General features: G+C 36.7%; 1 protein-coding gene across 5 annotated transcripts in view; it reads right to left on the bottom strand.

The window, feature by feature from the left end:
* The window catches only part of LOC139897838 (uncharacterized), a 28,842-nt gene that overhangs the window by 3,939 nt on the left and 4,753 nt on the right, over positions 1-20,150 (bottom strand). For 4 of the 5 annotated variants that reach the window (XM_071880553.1, XM_071880552.1, XM_071880555.1 and 1 more), the window contains 4 exons: positions 19,282-19,870; positions 19,099-19,196; positions 18,441-18,557; positions 1,714-2,631 (listed from right to left, as the gene is read on the bottom strand). In XM_071880553.1, the coding sequence (XP_071736654.1) occupies positions 1,714-2,631; positions 18,441-18,557; positions 19,099-19,196; positions 19,282-19,870 (1,722 nt within the window). The remainder of the gene's footprint in view (positions 1-1,713; positions 2,632-18,440; positions 18,558-19,098; positions 19,197-19,281; positions 19,871-20,150) is intronic. The other variant, XM_071880554.1, reaches the window with a different exon arrangement.

Raw genomic sequence — 20,150 nt, 5'->3', positions numbered from 1 at the left:
ACACACACACACACACACACACACACACACACACACACATATATATATATATATATATATATATATATATATATATATATATATATATATATATATATATATATATATATATATATATATATATATGGGCATGATCAATGGGAAGTAACCAATAGGGAGAAGCCGGGAGAAGCAAATTTTTTGCTCGTTTCTTTTGGAATTTTTTTTACAGGCATCAAGATCACACGAAAATATGAACATTTAAAAAAGACACTTTATGATGAATGTTATTATTTAAGCGGGAAAATGATCGACAAAAATAACATTCAAGATAATATTGATCGTGAAGAATGTTAACATTTTTTTTCATGTTTTGTGAAGTAAATTTAGCCTGATTTAGAGTTTAGGGTTTATATATGTGTGTGTGTGTGTGTGTGTGTGTGTGTGAGAAAGATTTAATCAAGAGGGAAGTACTTTTTTGAAAGGAAGTGGGGGAAGTAATTTTTTTTCGTTTTCTTCGGAAAAAAATTTCAAACATCAAGATCACATGAAAATATGAACATTTAAAAAAGACACTTTGTGATGAATGTTATTATTTTGGCGCTAAGACGCTCGAAGAAAAAAAATGAAAACATTCAATACATTGAGTGTTTTGATTCTGAGTTTTTTTAAGGGGATAGAAATTAGGGTTTAGAAATTAAGGTTTAGAAATTAGGGGGTTAAAAATTAGGGTTTAGATATTAGGGTTTTTGGTTTAGAAATTAGGGTTTAGGGTTTAGAAATTAGGGTTTAGATTGAATATTTTAACACGAACGGTTTAGAGTTTAGGGTTTAGGGTTTCGGGTTTAGGGACTAAATCGGGCTAAATTTAAAAAAAAACACTTCACACAACATGAAAACAAAATGATGCAAATAAACTCAAAATCAAAACATTCAATACATTGAATGTTTTCATTTTTTTTCTTCGAGCGTTTTACCGCCAAAATAATAACATTCATCACAAAGTGTCTTTTTTAAATGTTCATATTTTCACCTAAACTTGATGTCTGAAAAAAAAAATTCGAATAAAATGAAAAAAAAATTACTTCCCCTACTTCCTCAAAAAAAGTGTTTCCCTCTTAATTACGAGTATGACCCATATATATATATATATATATATATATATATATATATATATATATATATATATATATATATATATATATATATATATATATAATGCAGAAGACAAATGGTCATTTAGATAAAAAGAATACCACTTCTCCCTGCTGGAAGGGGGATTCCATTGGAGAATATGTTGTAAAAATCCTCTTTCTTTACCTAGAAATTGTGAGTTTGATATTTGAATTATATCCTTGTAGTCTTTAGGCAATTTGGGTTCCCATATTTCATAACCCATGTGTATTAACATACAAAATCATATTTTAATGCATATACTACAGTCTATCGACATTTCGTGAACTTATTTTATTTTTAGTTTCGAGTCCAACATCTAATTATCTCTTTAATGCAAGTATACTTCAGAATATATACCATCCTTATTTATCAGAATTAAATATTTACCATTTACCATTGTTATAATATTATAATGTAAACTTCAGTTTAGTTGTTAAGGAATCTACAAACTTATGTTCATTAGTTACTTGATAAGTTTGATTTCTATGCATATCAGTATGTTCAAATTATGATTTTAGTCAACAATAAGAGACTAATGTACGAAAATGGAAAACTTACTTGTAAATCCAAGGCTTTCTTAAGTTGTATTACCACATCACGTGCGGTTGGCCGTTGTTCTCTCTTCTCATTTAAGCATTGGAAGGCAATTGCTAGAAATGTAGCAAGTGAACTCGGTACAATTTGTTTCTTTATACCCTCAAACACCATCTCATCAGATCTTCCATTTTCATAGTGGTGTTTTAAAACAACGGTGTGAAATTGTTCACCGATTTTTTGTACTGCAAGTCTTCCACTAAAGATCTCAAGTAAAACCACACCAAAAGAATATATATCAGATTCCTTTGTTATGAAACCAGATTCCATACTCTGTGGGTCAATATAACCATTTGTACCACGAACACCGTGAATGGCATAGTCCGTTTCCTTATTTATTGAACTTATTACGGAAATCCCAAAATCAGTAAGTTTTGCTTTCCAATCCTCCATCAGAAGAATGTTAGTGCTCTTAATGTCACCAAGTATGACTAACTCCTGTGATCCATGAAAGAACTCCAGCCCGCTTGCCACCTCAATGCATATTTGAAGCCGTTTCATCCATGTTAGATCAACATTGTTCAAGTGTCTATCTAGACTTCCCCGAGGCGCATACTCGTAAACAATAATTTTTTCATCTGATTCATCACAGACTCCTACAAGCTCAATGACATTCTCATGTTTATACCCTAATAAAAGAATTTTAAGTTCTGTAAAAAACTCATTTTCTCCTTGACCATATTTCCTATCCAACCGCTTTGCAGCAATCATGACCTTAGATCCATTAGCAAGAAAAAGCAATCCCTTGTATACAATCCCAAAACCTCCTCTTCCAATGATACTGGCGTCACTGAAGTTTTGTGTGGCTAATATTATGTCTTCGAGGGAAATTTTTAGATGCTCAGGCAGCTCAAAAGCCTTATTCTTCAACACAGGTTCCTTCTGTATATAATTAGGCAACATAAGTATTACTAAAAAAAAATGACATCTATAATATTATATCTGTTGGGTCTAGAAAACCCAATAAAGAGATGTATGTTTAGGTGATGGTTAATTAAATTTAAGTTTACACGGTATGAACAATAAATACCATTGTTCACAATCAGACGGATTAGGAAACAAGTGCTACACCGAGTTTAAGAACACGTGGAATCAATTACATACCACCTTTGTATATCATTTTCCAGATCAAGACATGCTTACTTGGTTACTGATTTCATATTTGAGTACTATAGCATCATCCATAACTCAATTACACAAATTCTAGTTAGTTTTTTTTTTTTTTTTTTTTGAACGGCAAATTTTACATCAGTGTATTATTTATTTCAACGACATTCATCATTTGCGCGCACACACGCGTTCATTTCCACACACACTAGTTAGTTTGGGCCTAGCATGTGGTATTAGAGCATCATTAGATCTCTTTTGATTGATCCAGAAGCTAATTCGTTTGTTTAAATCTCAGATTCATAGCTGTGTTCATCGAATGTTGACTTTTATCCAAAAGTAAACTGAATTAGGGAGGGGAAGCGATCTGTAAGTGTTGAGATCAAATTAATTGTCGTAGAAGGTTTATTTACAATCATAAAATCTATCTGTTAGGCTTGATTTGATCCATTTCGAGATTAATACAGTTTTTGAATCCTTCATATTCCTCCATGATCTTTAGAGTGATTTGACCATTTAATTAATTTGCAATCGTACTTCATTGCTACACAAGAGAATGCTTAGTGTTCGACACGTAAGCATTTAACTACACGTGGCAAAAGACCCAAAACTTTAAAAATGAGTCCATTGAGTTTACTTGAAGACTAAATGGGTCCATTGAGTTTACTTGAAGACTTAATTGGGTCCTAACACATAATAGAAAAAATAAAGGAACGGGCCGGCCCAACTTCTTTTAAAAGATTAATGGGTCCTAGGCTTGACCCAATTGAGTCATACAAAAATTAAATGCAGGCGTTTTACGAGGCGCGTTTTTCGAGACGCTTTTCTCGACAAGCGTTTCTCGCCGTGCGTTTTTACGAGACGCGTTTTCGAGACGTGTTTCTCGACAAGCATTCCTCGCCGCGCGTTTTTCGTCCCGCATTTTCGAGGCGCGATTACGAGGCGCATATTCGACGCGAGTTTTTTGTATCGCGTTATTCGGCGTGCGTTTTCGACACGCGTTTTAAAGGCGCGATTTTGGGGCGCGATTTCGACGCGTGCTTTCGACGGGCCATTTCGGGGCCCGTATTCCACTAGTGTTTTCGACAAGAAGCTTTTCGACGCGCTTTTCTGGGGCACGCTTTCAGCGTGCGTTGCGCGTTTCCGAAGCGCGTTTTCTGATGTGCGTTTTTCAAAGGGCGTTTTCGACGAGAGTTTTTCGACGGGCGTTTTCGACGAGAGTTTTTCGACGGGCGTTTTCCGACGCGCGTTTTCAACGCGCTTTTACGACCTGCTTTTAGGAGGCGCGTTTTTGGCGCACCTTTTCGTCGGGCGTTATCGGCGCGTTTTTTCGTTGCGCGTTTCGACAAGCGTTTTGCGGGCGTTTTCGGGATATATACATCAAAAAATTCAAACAAGAACATTTTACTAGCCCGACCAAACGACCCAGATCTTGAACCAACCCGACCCGGGTCTCGTCCCAACGAGTTCGACCAATTTTAATTCTGACCCATTTCGATCTCATCCCATTTGATCTTTGACCCAACCCGACCCATCTCGACCTGTTTTCCAGGTATATATGTAACTGAGAATAAGTAGTCTTTAAATTTAAATTAGGAAAATGCTAAACGTAGCCTAAAGGTTACATTTAAGCATTAATTGCAAAGTTAATATTTCATGTATAAAACTACATATTTCTATAAATAAACCGACCCCTTGAATTTAAGTATGAATAGTGCGTTATAATATGAAAAATTAACATTTTATAATAAATGCCTAAATGTAGCCTGAGTATTAAAGGCTATGTTTAAGGTTATAGGATATGAAATATATTTGTATTTTTTTTTTCTTTTTTGTCTTCTTCTTTTACTAAAATAATGAAAACATTAACATAATCTTTTCAATAGATGTACTTTCTTAATGGGTGGTGATATATCCAACATCATTTTTACTTCATCCACCATAAATCATGCATTAACATGTTGTATTGTACAATCTGTTAATGCACAGTTATAGTAGATGAAGTAAAAATGATGTTGAATATATCAATGCTCTTTCTTAATAACTACCTCATATAACCACTTCACTAACTTCATTATACCATTCTTAATGCTTAAAATAATTTTTAAAATATAGCCCTTAGAGCTATTATTAGATAAACTTTTAATTTAAATTAGATGTACTTTGTTAATAACTACCTTATACATATATATACACACAGACACACACACACATATATATATGGTGAGGATTCACAGGGAATTAAGGGTATGAGAGAACGCAAAAAACTCACATATGAATTCACATGCACCTACCATATCCGCCTATACTTTGAAAAAAAAATCAAAATTTAAAAAATAAAATTTGATTTTTTTTTACAAAAAAATTTTTTTTTAAAAAAAATTTGATTTAATATTTCTTTAAATTCCACGTCAGCAAACTGGCAGTCAGTCTGGATGACGTGGCAGTCAGTCTACACCAAGGTTGTAAAAGACACGAGTCGGAGACGTGTCGGCCATGCCTAAAAAATGACACGTCGGACGCAACGGGGACGCAACGGTGACGCAACAGGCGTTGACTAACGTTGACTTTTAAAATAGTTTTATTAAATATATATTTATACTAGTAATTCTAATGCACGGCCCAATGATGCTTGTGGACTCTTTGTTTTTATAAATTCCAGCTTTATAAAAAAACAATTAAAGAAATTGTTGGAGTATCTGTCATATATGGAGTATATATGGGTGTCTTCGTTATAGCTTTCATCATGAGTACTCTATATAGTAAAAGGAAAAAATCACACGAGAAAAAGTAACAAACTATACGAAGTTGGATTACGATATTACGTTCACCTCCTAATATGCTTACATTTAGCTATCTTTCTTGAATTCACCTCAAACTATACTAAGTGAGATTACAGTATTACATTCACCTCCTAATATGCTTACATTTAACTATCTTTCTTGAATTCACCTCCTAATATGCTTACATTTAACTATCTTTCCTGAATTTACCTCTCATTTGCAATATACTCCCAACTTAACATGCATACATAAAACCTAAAAGTTTTAAATAAAATTTTATAAACTTTCAATAAGTTGCTCAAAATCATGTGTAATAATGTTTCTATTATTACCTCCATTTAATTACTCCACAATAGCTTTTAACAAAAAGAAAAATTAATTATCCGTAATAATTACTCCATAATTGCCAAAACCTAAAAAGAAGGGTAGGCCTAGGAAGATCCATGGCGAGGAGTTAAGGAATTTCAAGAATGATGGTATGTGAAGCGTTTTGATCTTGATTCTTCGGTTTTCTCAGGGTGTTTTTGTCGTATTTTGGTTGTCGTTGTAGAATTTCTCTTATGTTAGGTTGGTTCGTTCTTATTGTGGTTCCCTGTTTGTCGTCTTTTTTCTTTTAGTTTGATAGTTTTGTTGTGGTAGGTTGGTATGTTGGTTTTATGTGTTGGCCGTTTGTTTTCGTGTTTCTTTTGTATCTTGTTTAGGTCTTCATCTTTTTTATGAAGTGCCTTTAGTTTATACATAAGTTCTAATTTTTTGCAAAAAAAAAAAAAAAAAAAAATTAATGACAAAATATATATATGACTACTACACACCTTAATTAGTTTGTAACAATTTCAACTGATTATTATGTAAGACCCGAATATTTGTTGTGTACACATGTGTAAATAAGCTACTTGAAATGGGGTTCTTGTTGTACATTTAAAAAGAAGTCAGAATCTGACCTGGTGGTATTGCGCGTCGCGCAGCCTTCTGGCGCGCCGCGCCACTTGTCTGAGACAGATTCCCCTTTCTTTTTAAATTAGATATTTTGAGGGCATTTTGGTAAAAACACTTAAGAGCCGAATTAAATGCCTTAGATCAGTTTTGGGAGCTTCATTACTCCATTCACAACCACCAAATCTTCTCCACTTCAATTTTAGAGAGAGGGTGCACTTCAAGAGTGAGAAAGCTCCATTAAAGGAAGAAGGAGGTTGAATCGGGTCTAAGTGCATGTTTTAAAGTCGTTTATCTAGTCGCTAGCTACATAGTGATTGTGTTGGTAAGTTCTAAAACCTAAATTCTCACTTTAATTGCATTAAGAGTTAGGGTTTGGGTTAGTGATGCACACAAAACCCAATTGCTAGTAAATTTGGGGGTTTTTGGTGAATTTGGGTCTTGTAGACTCAAAGATGACTAATTAGGGTTTTCAAGTATTAAATTATGTTTATAAGCTTAAATTGGTTAGTTAAAGTACTAGAACACTCTAATGATATGTAAATGGGTGTTAATTGGGTATGGATGACCCAAATGGGTGTGTTGACCTTGAAATGGGTCAAATGGGTCTTTAATGACCTAAGTGGCCTTGCATGTGTGAAAATGAGTTAACTTTGTGATTTAAAAGTGTTCTAAACCCATCTTGGTTAATGATTAGGGTTTTGGTGTGTGTTGACCCAAAATTAGGGTTAAGGGTTCAAATGGGTCGAAATTGCACCTTGGGTCAAAATGGCTTTGGAATGGTGAAAGGATCGGTTGACCAACTTGAGTTTGCGTTTGATAATATGTATAATGTAATAGGTACGTTACATTGAAGGTTCTCGGACTTGATTATCTTTCACCTAAGGCGTAAGGTGAGTGGAATAATTATATGTGTAGGTATATAATGTATCTATTTGTTGTAGCGTGAAATGTGTAGTGTCGAGGTGCTAAGACACCACGTTTCACGTGATGAGTGAAGCATCGAGGTGTTAAGATGCCACTCGGGGTGAAGCATCGAGGTGCCACCTAGGGGTGTAGTGTCGAGGTGTTAAGACACCACTCCGTAAAATAATGAGTGAAGCATCGAGGTGTTAAGATGCCCCTCGGGGTGAAGTGCCGAGGTGTTAAGGTGCCACCCTAGGGGTTAGTGATACGAGGTGTTTAGTACCCTAACGGATGTTATGAACACCGATGGCGTTTTCGCGAGCATCATTCCCTTGTACGATTGGTTAACCATGGTTATTTGTATTGTAAGTGTAAGCATAATATATTATTCGAATTATATTACATGCGTTGCATATGCTAGCTTGTGGTATTGGGGTTTTCTAGCTTGTATTCGAGATTGTAAGCTAATTGTGTTGCTAGCATGTATACGGAGTTTGAGTAAGTGATTTGCAAGTAGGTGTATTATATATGTATGTGTATAATTATTGCATTCACTAAGCTTTGCTTACCCTCTCGTTGTTTACCTTTTTATAGGTTCGGTTGTGGACAAGGGTAAGGGCATCATCTTGGATTAGAGATCCCGTCGTTGCTAGAGAATGCTTTTGGGCTATTTAGCTTTTGGAGTATTGACCGAGACTTTGGTAGTTTAATCCCAAACACCATGCTCGTAGTGTAGTTTGGTACTTAAACTTTTGATGGTCGAAACTCGTATTTTGAATTAAACTCGTAAAACGGCCGATGTGGGCCCCGCTTCGTAAAACTCATTTTTATTAATGGAATGTGTTAGTTTTACATATTTGAATATGTTGTTAAAAGCGTTATGTCTAATTATGTCGGGAAGTGGCTAATCTTTTTAGCATTTCAAGACTTTTTAGACAGACCAGAATGGCGCGCCGCGCGGCCTGGCGCGCCATATGCTGTTGCAGCAAAAAAAAAAAATTTGTTATTTTTACGCGGGTTATTCGTGGTTTGGTTTGGGTCGTTACAAGTGGTATCAGAGCCTGGTCTAAGAGATTTAGGTGACTTGAGATAGGCGCCTAGACTTAGACTTTTTGTATGCGCGTTATGCGGGACTTGTAGGACTTTGGGTCGGATCGGGTTTTGGTTAGTGCATAGGTTTATGTGAACTAATCATGCGCTATTGTTTTGTGTGGTATTTGAAATCGTCAAGCGAGATAGACGTGGTACTAGTGAGTTAATGCGATGTGCTCGCGTAACAATGATTAGCTACCATTGTTACGGGTTCAAATCGTATCAAACAAGCGATGTACGACGATTGTTGAGCAAGATGGAGTAGTGTGGTGTATATGTATATACATATGGGTTAAGTCCTTTCGTTTTGTTGCTTAATTTACTTCGTTTTATAGAATGAAGATGAGAAATGGACACGACACCAATGACGGAGGTACGAGTGAGGACGTTGAACTCACGGCCAAGGTTGAGGCCATCTTTAAAAGGCTGAAGAGGGATTTTCTTGACGACGTTCGAAAGGTCTTCCAAGAGTCGGTCGATGGACAAGTGAGCGAAATGATCAATGATCGAATGAAAGCCGCAATAGAGGAGGCTTTAGAGGCTAGAAACATTTATCCTCGAGGCGAAGGGGGTGAAGGTAATGGTGGGGGTGGAAGGCGGGACTTCCACTACAAAAATTTCAAGGATACTCAACCTCCGATGTTTAATGGGGTGCGAGATCCGTTGAAAAGCACGTGTTGGATTTCTAATATCGAGGGGGCTTTCCGTACCGCGGAGTGTCCTCCCGAAAGGAAGGCGAGGTATGGTTCTAGTATGTTGAGGGAAGAAGCCAAGTTGTGGTGAGATGACAAAATCAACTTATATGGTGAAGAGCAATGCATGAACTTAACATGGGAGGAGTTTAAGAAGGAATTCTTTAAAGAATACCGAACTTCTTCCGATCTTGATAAAATCCGGGACGAGTTGCACCATTTGCAACAAGGTTCAATGGACTTGGTCACACTCAGGTCTACCTTTTTGGCAAAAACTCGTTTTTGTCTGGAATATGTGGGTGACGATCACAAGCTAATGAAAGATTTCTACCGTACTTTGAATGATGAGTTCAAGGCAAGATTAGTCGAGGCATGGCTAAGTCTTTTGATGAGTTATTTGAATTGGCCCAGGGTTTTGAGCCGGATGTTCCAAGAAAAAGCGATTTCACGTTTTTCAAAAGAAAGTTTGAAGGTTCTAGTCATTCTAACTTTTCAAACAAGAAGAACAAGAACAAGAAGGGTTCCAAGAGTGTTAATAGCGTAAAGAAGGGCGCTTCCGCGGGTTTTTCTTATACGTGCTATAATTGTGGGCAACCGGGTCATATGGCTCGTGAATGTCCTAAACCATCTTTCGGAAACAAGATCACTTGTTTTAATTGCGGAAAAGAAGGGCATAAGAAGCCGGAGTGTCCCGATTTGCGAAACGATAATGTGAAGCGATTAGAGAAGTCGGCGGGTACGGCTAGGGGTCGCAACTATTTGATGACCAATGACGAAGCCAAACAATCTAACGAAGTGGTCTCAGGTACTTTCATGGTTAATTCTAATCCGGCAAGGATTCTCTTCGATTGTGGTGCAAATTTGTCGTTTGTGTCTCCTAAATTTGTGCCTAAACTAAATAGACCGTTAGCTAAGTTAAGTCGTCCGGTAGAAGTCGAAATAGCGGACGGCAAGACGGTGCTAGTGGTCGATGTGTGCAAAAATTGTGATGTTGTGTTTGGTGCCGAAAACTTTAAGATAGATCTCATTCCGATGACTTTGGGCGACTTTGATATTGTTGTGGGTATGGATTGGCTCGATCGTAATAGAGCCGATATTGCATGCCATGAAAAATTTATTCGTGTGAAGACCCCAGGTGGGGGAGAGTTAATTATTCACGGTGATAAGCGTAGAAGACTTGTGCCGATATGCACTTTTGCACGGGCACGTCGTTTCCTTGTTAGTGGTGGCATGGCCTTTCTTGCCCATGTTGTTGATACTCGTGATGAGCCACCACCCATTCGTGAAATTCCGGTGGTTAGTGAATTCGAAGACGTTTTTCCGGACGAGTTACCGGGTGTTCCGGCGGAAAGACAAGTTGAATTTCGCATTGAGTTGGTTCCGGGGGCTACCCCCATTGCTAAAACTCCTTATCGTTTAGCGCCGACGGAAATGCAAGAATTATTAAATCAAACCCAAGAGTTGCTCGAGAAGGGTTTTGTTCGACCGAGTGCTTCTCCATGGGGTGCTCCGGTTTTATTTGTGAAGAAGAAGGATGGTAGTATGCGGATGTGCATCGATTATCGGGAGTTAAATAAAGTGACGATCAAGAATCGTTATCCATTACCTCGGATTGACGATTTGTTTGACCAACTCTAAGGTGCAACATATTTCTCTAAAATCGACCTACGATCCGGCTATCACCAAATGCGGGTCCGTGAGGAAGATATCGAGAAAACGGCTTTTCGAACGCGTTATGGGCATTTTGAGTTTGTGGTAATGCCTTTTGGTCTTACGAATGCACCGGCGGCATTCATGGATCTTATGAACCGAGTGTGCCAACCTATGTTGGACAAGTCGGTAATTGTGTTCATTGACGACATACTAGTCTACTCGAAAAGTATGAACGAACATGAACGTCATTTGCGTGAAGTATTGAAGACGTTACGAAAGGAGAAGTTGTATGCTAAGTTCTCCAAATGTGAATTTTGGCTAAGGGAGGTTCAATTCCTTGGCCACATTGTGAACAAAGACGGCATTCAAGTAGATCCGGGGAAGATAGAGACGGTGAAGAGTTGGAGACAACCGACTACGCCTACGGAGGTCCGAAGTTTTCTCGGATTGGCCGGTTATTATCGTCGGTTTATCCAAGACTTTTCTAAGATCGCTTCTTCATTGACGAAATTGACGAGGAAGAACGTGAGATTTACTTGGGAGAACGAGCAAGAAATTGCTTTTCAATTGTTAAAAGAGAAGTTGTGTCAAGCTCCGGTGTTAGTGTTGCCGGAAGAAGTGGAAGACATGACGGGTTATTGCGATGCTTCGTTAAATGGGCTCGGGTGTGTTCTAATGCAAAGAGGTAAAGTCATCGCTTATGCCTCTCGACAACTAAAGGAACACGAAATGAGAGATCAACTCATGATCTTGAGTTGGCGGCGGTTATGCATGCGTTGAAAATTTGGCGCCATTACTTGTATGGTGTCAAGAGTACGATTTATTCGGATCATAAGAGTTTGAAACACCTCTTTAATCAACGAGATTTAAATTATCGTCAACGTAGGTAGATGGATGTGGTGAAAGATTATGATTGTGAAATACTTTATCATCCGGGCAAGGCGAATGTGGTCGCGGATGCGTTAAGTCGAAAGAGTCATCACCCGGCGATACGATTGGGATTGTTACGTATGATTATTACTAACGATTTTCTTGAAAAACTTGGTGTGATTCAAATAGAGGCTTACGTTCACAACAAGCATGCGGAACGAATCATGGGGCAATCGGAATTCATTACTATGGGCTCGCGTGGTTTGTTGTCTTTTCAAGGAAGAGTGTGGGTGCCTAAGATGGGTGATTATCGACAAGTGCTACTTGATGAAGCACATAAGTCAAAGTATTTCATTCATCCGGGCGCGACGAAAATGTATCTAGATTTAAGAAAAGATTATTGGTGGTCGGGCATGAAACGTGATGTTGTGAAGTATGTTGAGTAATGCGTCACGTGTTTGCAAGTTAAGGCCGAGCACCAAAAGCCGTATGGTAAGTTACAACCGTTAGAAATCCCGAAATGGAAATGGGAGCACATTACCATGGATTTCATCACAAAATTACCTAAAACGGCGAGAACCCAATTTGATTCGATTTGGGTTATAGTTGATCGATTGACGAAAAGTGCCTTGTTTCTTCCCATTCGGGAAGCGATATCGTCGGAGACCTTGGCTAAGTTGTTTATCAAGGAAGTCATCTCTCGACACGGAGTTCCTATATCGATTATTTCGGATCGAGATACTCGTTTTACATCTCGGTTTTGGGAAAAGTTTCATTAAGATATGGGTACACAATTGAAATTGAGCACGGCGTATCATCCTCAAACGGACGGTCAAACCGAACGTACGAATCAAACTTTGGAGGATATGTTACGGGCGTGTATTATTGATTTTGGTGGTAGTTGGGACGAGCACTTACCTTTGGTGGAATTCTCGTACAATAATAGTTATCATACTAGTATCGGGATGCCACCTTACGAGATGCTTTATGGGCGGAGGTGTCGAACCCCGATTTGTTGGGGTGAAGTGGGACAAAAGGAAATCGGGAGTACCGATTTGGTTTTAGAGACGAATAACAAGATTGATATTATTCGGGATCACTTGAAGAAGGCTCAAGATAGACAAAAGTCGTATGCCGATAAACGTAGACGAACGATCGAATTTCAAGAAGGTGACATGGTGATGCTTAAGGTTTCGCCATGGAAAGGTATTATTCGATTTCGAAAACGGGGAAAGTTAGCTCCTCGGTTTATTGGGCCATTTAAGGTTTTAGATCGTGTTGGCGAAGTTGCTTATCGTTTGGAATTACCCGAAGAGCTTGCGGGGATCCATAATACATTTCATGTTTCTCATCTCCGTAAGTGTCTTGCGGGTGATTCATCTTGGGTGCCATTAGACGAGATCGAGCTAAACATAAGTTAGAGTATGTTGAGGAGCCGATTGCTATACTCGATGAGAAGGTCAAAAGGTTGAGGCATAAAGAGGTTAGGACCTTTAAAGTTCAATGGCGACGGAGTAAAGGTTCCGAGTTCACTTGGGAGCCTGAAGAATTCGTGTTGGTTTATCTTCCCTCTTGTCATGCGGCTTGGATTGTGAGGACGCAATCCGAATAAGTGGGGGAGAGTTGTAAGACCCGAATATTTGTTGTGTACACATGTGTAAATAAGCTACTTGAAGTGGGGTTCTTGTTGTACATTTAAAAAGAAGTCAGAATCTGACCTGGTGGTATTGCGCGCCGCGCAGCCTTCTGGCGCGCCGCGCCACTTGCCTGCGACAGATTCCCCTTTCTTTTTAAATTAGATATTTTGAGGGCATTTTGGTAAAAACACTCAAGGGCCGAATTAAATGCCTTAGATCAGTTTTGGGAGCTTCATTACTCCATTCACAACCACCAAATCTTCTCCACTTCAATTTTAGAGAGAGAGTGCACTTCAAGAGTGAGAAAGCTCCATTAAAGGAAGAAGGAGGTTGAATCGGGTCTAAGTGCGTGTTTTAAAGTCGTTTATCTAGTCGCTAGCTACATAGTGATTGTGTTGGTAAGTTCTAAAACCTAAATTCTCACTTTAATTGCATTAAGAGTTAGGGTTTGGGTTAGTGATGCACACAAAACCCAATTGCTAGTAAATTTGGGGGTTTTTGGTGAATTTGGGTCTTGTAGACTCAAAGATGACTAACTAGGGTTTTCAAGTATTAAATTATGTTTATAAGCTTAAATTGGTTAGTTAAAGTACTAGAACACTTTAATGATATGTAAATGGGTGTTAATTGGGTATGGATGACCCAAATGGGTGTGTTGACCTTGAAATGGGTCAAATGGGTCTTTAATGACCTAAGTGGCCTTGCATGTGTGAAAATGAGTTAACTTTGTGATTTAAAAGTGTTCTAAACCCATCTTGGTTAATGATTAGGGTTTTGGTGTGTGTTGACCCAAAATTAGGGTTAAGGGTTCAAATGGGTCGAAATTGCACCTTGGGTCAAAATGGCTTTGGAATGGTGAAAGGATCGGTTGACCAACTTGAGTTTGCGTTTGATAATATGTATAATGTAATAGGTACGTTACATTGAAGGTTCTCGGACTTGATTATCTTTCACCGAAGGCGTAAGGTGAGTGGAATAATTATATGTGTAGGTATATAATGTATCTATTTGTTGTAGCGTGAAATGTGTAGTGTCGAGGTGCTAAGACACCACGTTTCACGTGATGAGTGAAGCATCGAGGTGTTAAGATGCCACTCGGGGTGAAGCATCGAGGTGCCACCTAGGGGTGTAGTGTCGAGGTGTTAAGACACCACTTCGTAAAATAATGAGTGAAGCATCGAGGTGTTAAGATGCCACTCGGGGTGAAGTGCCGAGGTGTTAAGGTGCCACCCTAGGGGTTAGTGATACGAGGTGTTAAGTACCCTAACGGATGTTATGAACACCGATGGCGTTTTCGCGAGCATCATTCCCTTGTACGATTGGTTAACCATGGTTATTTGTGTTGTAAGTGTAAGCATAATATATTATTCGAATTATATTACATGCGTTGCATATGCTAGCTTGTGGTATTGGGGTTTTCTAGCTTGTATTCGAGATTGTAAGCTAATTGTGTTGCTAGCATGTATGCGGAGTTTGAGTAAGTGATTTGCAAGTAGGTGTATTATATATGTATGTGTATAATTATTGCATTCACTAAGCTTTGCTTACCCTCTCGTTGTTTACCTTTTTATAGGTTCGGTTGTGGACAAGGGTAAGGGCATCATCTTGGATTAGAGATCCCGTCGTTGCTAGAGAATGCTTTTGGGCTATTTAGCTTTTGGAGTATTGACCGAGACTTGGGTAGTTTAATCCCAAACACCATGCCCGTAGTGTAGTTTGGTACTTAAACTTTTGATGGTCGAAACTCATATTTTGAATTAAACTCGTAAAACGGCCGATGTGGGCCCCGCTTCGTAAAACTCATTTTTATTAATGGAATGTGTTAGTTTTACATATTTGAATATGTTGTTAAAAGCGTTATGTCTAATTATGTCGGGAAGTGGCTAATCTTTTTAGCATTTCAAGACTTTTTGGACAGACCAGAATGGCGCGCCGCGCGGCCTTCTGGCGCGCCGCGTCATATGCTGTTCCAGCAAAAAAAAAAAAATTTATTTTTACGCCGGTTGTTCGTGGTTTGGTTTGGGTCGTTACATATTATTTATTACACCGAAGCTCAGAAGGTCCACATTAAGATAAACATGAAAAAGCCCGATTGAGATTTAAGATTCTTTATGTTTGAGTTTAATTAATACTCCCTCCGTCTCATTATAAGTGTCCACTTACTTTTTGCACACAGTTTTAGGAAAATTCACTAACTTCATTCTCCAACAATCAGAAATATTCTCTCTCCAGAATAATCTCTTTTCATTGGTTGAAAAACAAAATGGACACTTGAAATGGGACATCCCAAAATAGAAATGTGGACACTTGTGGCGGGACAGAGAGAGTATTAATATTAGTAATTATTATTAATTAATTTAATATTTAATAATTATATTATATTAAATCTTTTAATAGTGCTATGAAGGACTAGGAAATGCCCAATTAACACCCATTTACATATTTAATAATTATATTATATTAAATCTTTTAATAGTGCTATGAAGGACTAGGAAATGCCCAATTAACACCCATTTACATATTAAATTGGTTAGTTAAAGTACTAGAACACTTTAATGATATGTAAATGGGTGTTAAATTGGTTAGTTTTTTTTTTTTTTTTTTAAATCAAATATGTAAAACTAAACATATAAAAATCACTTATCCCTAAGATCCTCCTTAGCTCTGGATCTATTCCATATACATACATACATACATACATACATACATACATACATACATACATACATACATACATACATACATACATACATACATACATACATACATACATACATACATACATACATACATACATACATACATACATACATACATACATACATACATACATACATACATACATACATACATACATACATACATACATACATACATACATACATACATACATACATACATACATACATACATACATACATACATACATACATACATACATACATAGTGGTAGGATCGAGGAGGAAGTAACTAATCGGGGGAAAGCAAAAAAAAATTTCGATTTTTGAAAAAACTTTGTTCACGAACATTATAGATTGGATGAAAATATGAACATTTAATAAAGACACTTTGTGATAAATGTTTTTATTTTGGCGGGAAAACACTCGAAGATATAACATATAACAATTATCTTGTTTTTCGAGCGTATGTTAAGGTTTTAGATATTAGGGTTTAGATATTAGGGTTTAGAAATTTAGGGTTTAGGGTTTAGATTTAGAGTTTAGATTTAGGATTTAGATTGAGTTTTTAACACAAACGGTTTAGAGTTTAGGGTTTAGAGTTTGGGGTTTTGGGTTTAGGGACTAAACCCAAAACACCAAACCCTAAACTCTAAATCGGGCTAAATTTTACTTCACAAAACATGAAGAAAAAAAATGTTCACATTCTTCACGAACAATATTATCTTGAATGTTATTTTTGTCGATCGTCTTCCCGCCTAAATAATAACATTCATCACGAAGTGTCTTTTCTAAATATTCATATTTTCGTGTGATCTTGATGCCGGAAAAAACAAATCCCAAAAAAAAAGAAAAAAAAAAATTTTGCTTCCCCCCGCTTCCCTCCGATTGGTTACTTCCCCATTGATCCTTCCCCTATATATATATATATATATATATATATATATATATATATATATATATATATATATATATATATATATATATATATATATATATATATATATATATATATATATATATATATGGGCAGGATCAATGGGGAAGTAACCAATCGGAGGGAAGCGGGGGGAAACAAAAAAAATTCATTTTTTTGGAATTTGTTTTTTCCGGCATCATGATCACACGAAAATATGAATACTTAGAAAAGACACTTCGTGATGAATGTTATTATTTAGGCGGAAAAACGATCGACAAAATAACATTCAAGATAATATTGTTCGTGAAGAATGTGAACATTTTTTTTTCATGTCTTGTGAAGTAAAATTTAGCCCGATTTAGAGTTTAGGGTTTAGGGTTTGGTGTTTTGGGTTTATTCCTAAACCCTAAACCCTAAACCCTAAACTCTAAACCGTTTGTGTTAAAAACTCAATCTAAATCCTAAATCTAAACCCTAAACCCTAAATTTCTAAACTCTAATATTTAAACCCTATAATCCCTAATATCTAAACCCTAATATCTAAAACCTCAATATACGCTCGAAAAACACGATAATTGTTATATATTACTTCTTCGAGCGTTTTCCCGTCAAAATAAAAATATTTATCACAATGTTACTTTATTAAATGTTCATATTTTCATCCAATATATAATGTTTGTGAACAAAGTTTTTTCAAAAAACGAAAAAAAAAAAAAAAAATTTGCTTCCCCCCGCTTCTCCCGATTGGTTACTTCTCCCTTGATCCTACCTATATATATATATATATATATATATATATATATATATATATATATATATATATATATATATATATATATATATATATATATATATTAAAGGAATAATAAATGATAGATGGTGACTTGTATTTTTTTTTTTTTATCTAAGCATATGATTCTATTTTTATGTTTATTTTTATGCATTTGTAAGAGTGGTGTCCACAAAGCTTTTGGTCGCTGCTACGGTGTATTTCATTTGGCAGGAAAGAAATGCTAGGTTTTTTACACAGACTCGCAGATCTGTGGAGCAAGTTTTTGAGGTTATTTTCGCTACTGTCCAGATGAAGCTTATGTCTATTAAATTCAGAGAGTCGGATCAAGTGAAGCTGTTGAAGAATAATTGGAAAATCCCTTAATTTGTTTTTATTGTCGGGTTGTAGGCTTAGGCCTTTGCTAGAAGTCTAGCTGGTTTGTCTAGGGGCCTCAAGACTCACTTGAGGTGTATGAACGCAATTGTTCCATTCTTGTATTATTTTTAATAATATTCACCGGGGAAACCCTTTACTCAAAAAAAAAAAAAAAAAGAGTGCATGTCCATTTCTAAGAATGTGCGTCCATTTTGTACCCATATTCGAGTGTATAAATGAGAATCAGATGTGTCCAAACTTTATTTTCATGTACCTGTAATTCGGTGTAACTAAAATCAGATCTGGCCCGTGAGCTGGTTGTCTTCCCAGATACGCTTGATCTGAACTCCACAGTTTTATCAGCAAACGATGAACTAGAAATCTCTGCAATCTTTTTTTATAAACAACATAGAAAGATTGGAAAAAACCAGATTATGACATTAGTTACGATCACACCCATGTAAACTATAATAATTTAGTAATACTTGTTATATCAAACTCACTCATGTAATATTTTGAATAGAGAATCGAGAAATAAAAGCCCACTGTAGAACTTATGTCTTATGTATACAAACTTAAGATGGGTTATTTTTGAGGGAAGGGGAAGCAATGTGAGACACAAGATTACATCACTCTCAAATTTGGGGGAGAAGTATTTTCATTATTTTAAAATTTCTTTTATATTTTCGTTTTTTGGAAAACAAAATAATTAAGAATGTTATGTTATCATTCTTTAGAAAAAATAACGGTGACTGAATATTAAAAGGAGGACAAGATGCCCTTTTATTAGATTAGCCTCCTCCGCCCTTTTATGTGGACAAGGGGACCCAGTATTAAAACGCATAAAATTTAGTAGGTTTTCAGTTCACCGAACATAAAGATAGTTGCCCATCAGATCAGAGAACATAAAGAATTATTACACAAATATTTACCGTTTCAGGATATTGGCTGATGCATCTGATGGTTTTCAGTTCTGTAAATGATTGATATAATTGTCGAGGTCGACCAGCCATTCTCCATCCCCGTACCTCTGTAACAGTGTGGTATCAGGAAATTAAATATTTTTGGCAGCTTAGTCTTGATATCTAACTTAGAATTTGGAAATAGGAGGATACCTGTATCATCAATGGCATCACCAACTATGGTGCCTAACCAGCCAGGTGTCAGTCTCCCAAGCTCCGTTAACTTGTAGAGATCAAGCCGACAAAGATAGTACAATCCTTTTCTTAGCTTAAATTCAGACAAGTCTCTTTCCACAGTCTCTACCCATCCGAGTTTATTATCAGAAATTTCACTTGCCACATCATCATCGGTGTACACCAGGCTTGCACCACATTCAACTACTTCCAACCCATTCATGACAAAGATAGACACAGTAACTTCATCTCCAACGTTCAATAAGTTTCCAATTGGCCAATAGCTTAACCATATGCAAACTTCACCCGAAGCAGGTCTTCCAAATACTGTGGGGTTGTAAATCAAATCATCTCCATTGGTCATACTGATTTTAGCAAACCAAGTCCAATCTTCTTCATCTGATACTTTATATCTTAAAATTACATTTAATCCTTGGAGATGACTACTAATTGGACAAGGAGGCACATTAAAGGACACAGACGTGGATTGTGTAGCATACTCGGGCACAAGATTTGGATGCTTTATGTCTGGCAATGATGTGCTCATTATGTCGTATTCATATAACATCTGCACCAACCAAAGAAGTTAATTCATTTGTTAATAGAATACAAGTGAAATACAAATCTAGCTATTGTAATGTTCATATATTTTTATATAACTTAAAATATATTTGAAAACTATGACTGGAACACTACACTTGAAGTTGTTTAGTTTCCTAGCCATATTGTAGAATTATAATATAAAAATTATAATCATATAAATATAAATATAAATATAATATGGGGTAGGATCAAGAGGGAAGTAACCAATCGGGGGGAAGCGGGGGGAAGCAAAAACTTTTTTTTTT

The sequence above is a fragment of the Rutidosis leptorrhynchoides genome, chromosome 3 (genome assembly GCF_046630445.1).
Source record: "Rutidosis leptorrhynchoides isolate AG116_Rl617_1_P2 chromosome 3, CSIRO_AGI_Rlap_v1, whole genome shotgun sequence".
NCBI classification, from domain to species: Eukaryota; Viridiplantae; Streptophyta; class Magnoliopsida; order Asterales; family Asteraceae; genus Rutidosis; species Rutidosis leptorrhynchoides.
This window is presented reverse-complemented; position numbering and strand designations above follow the sequence as displayed.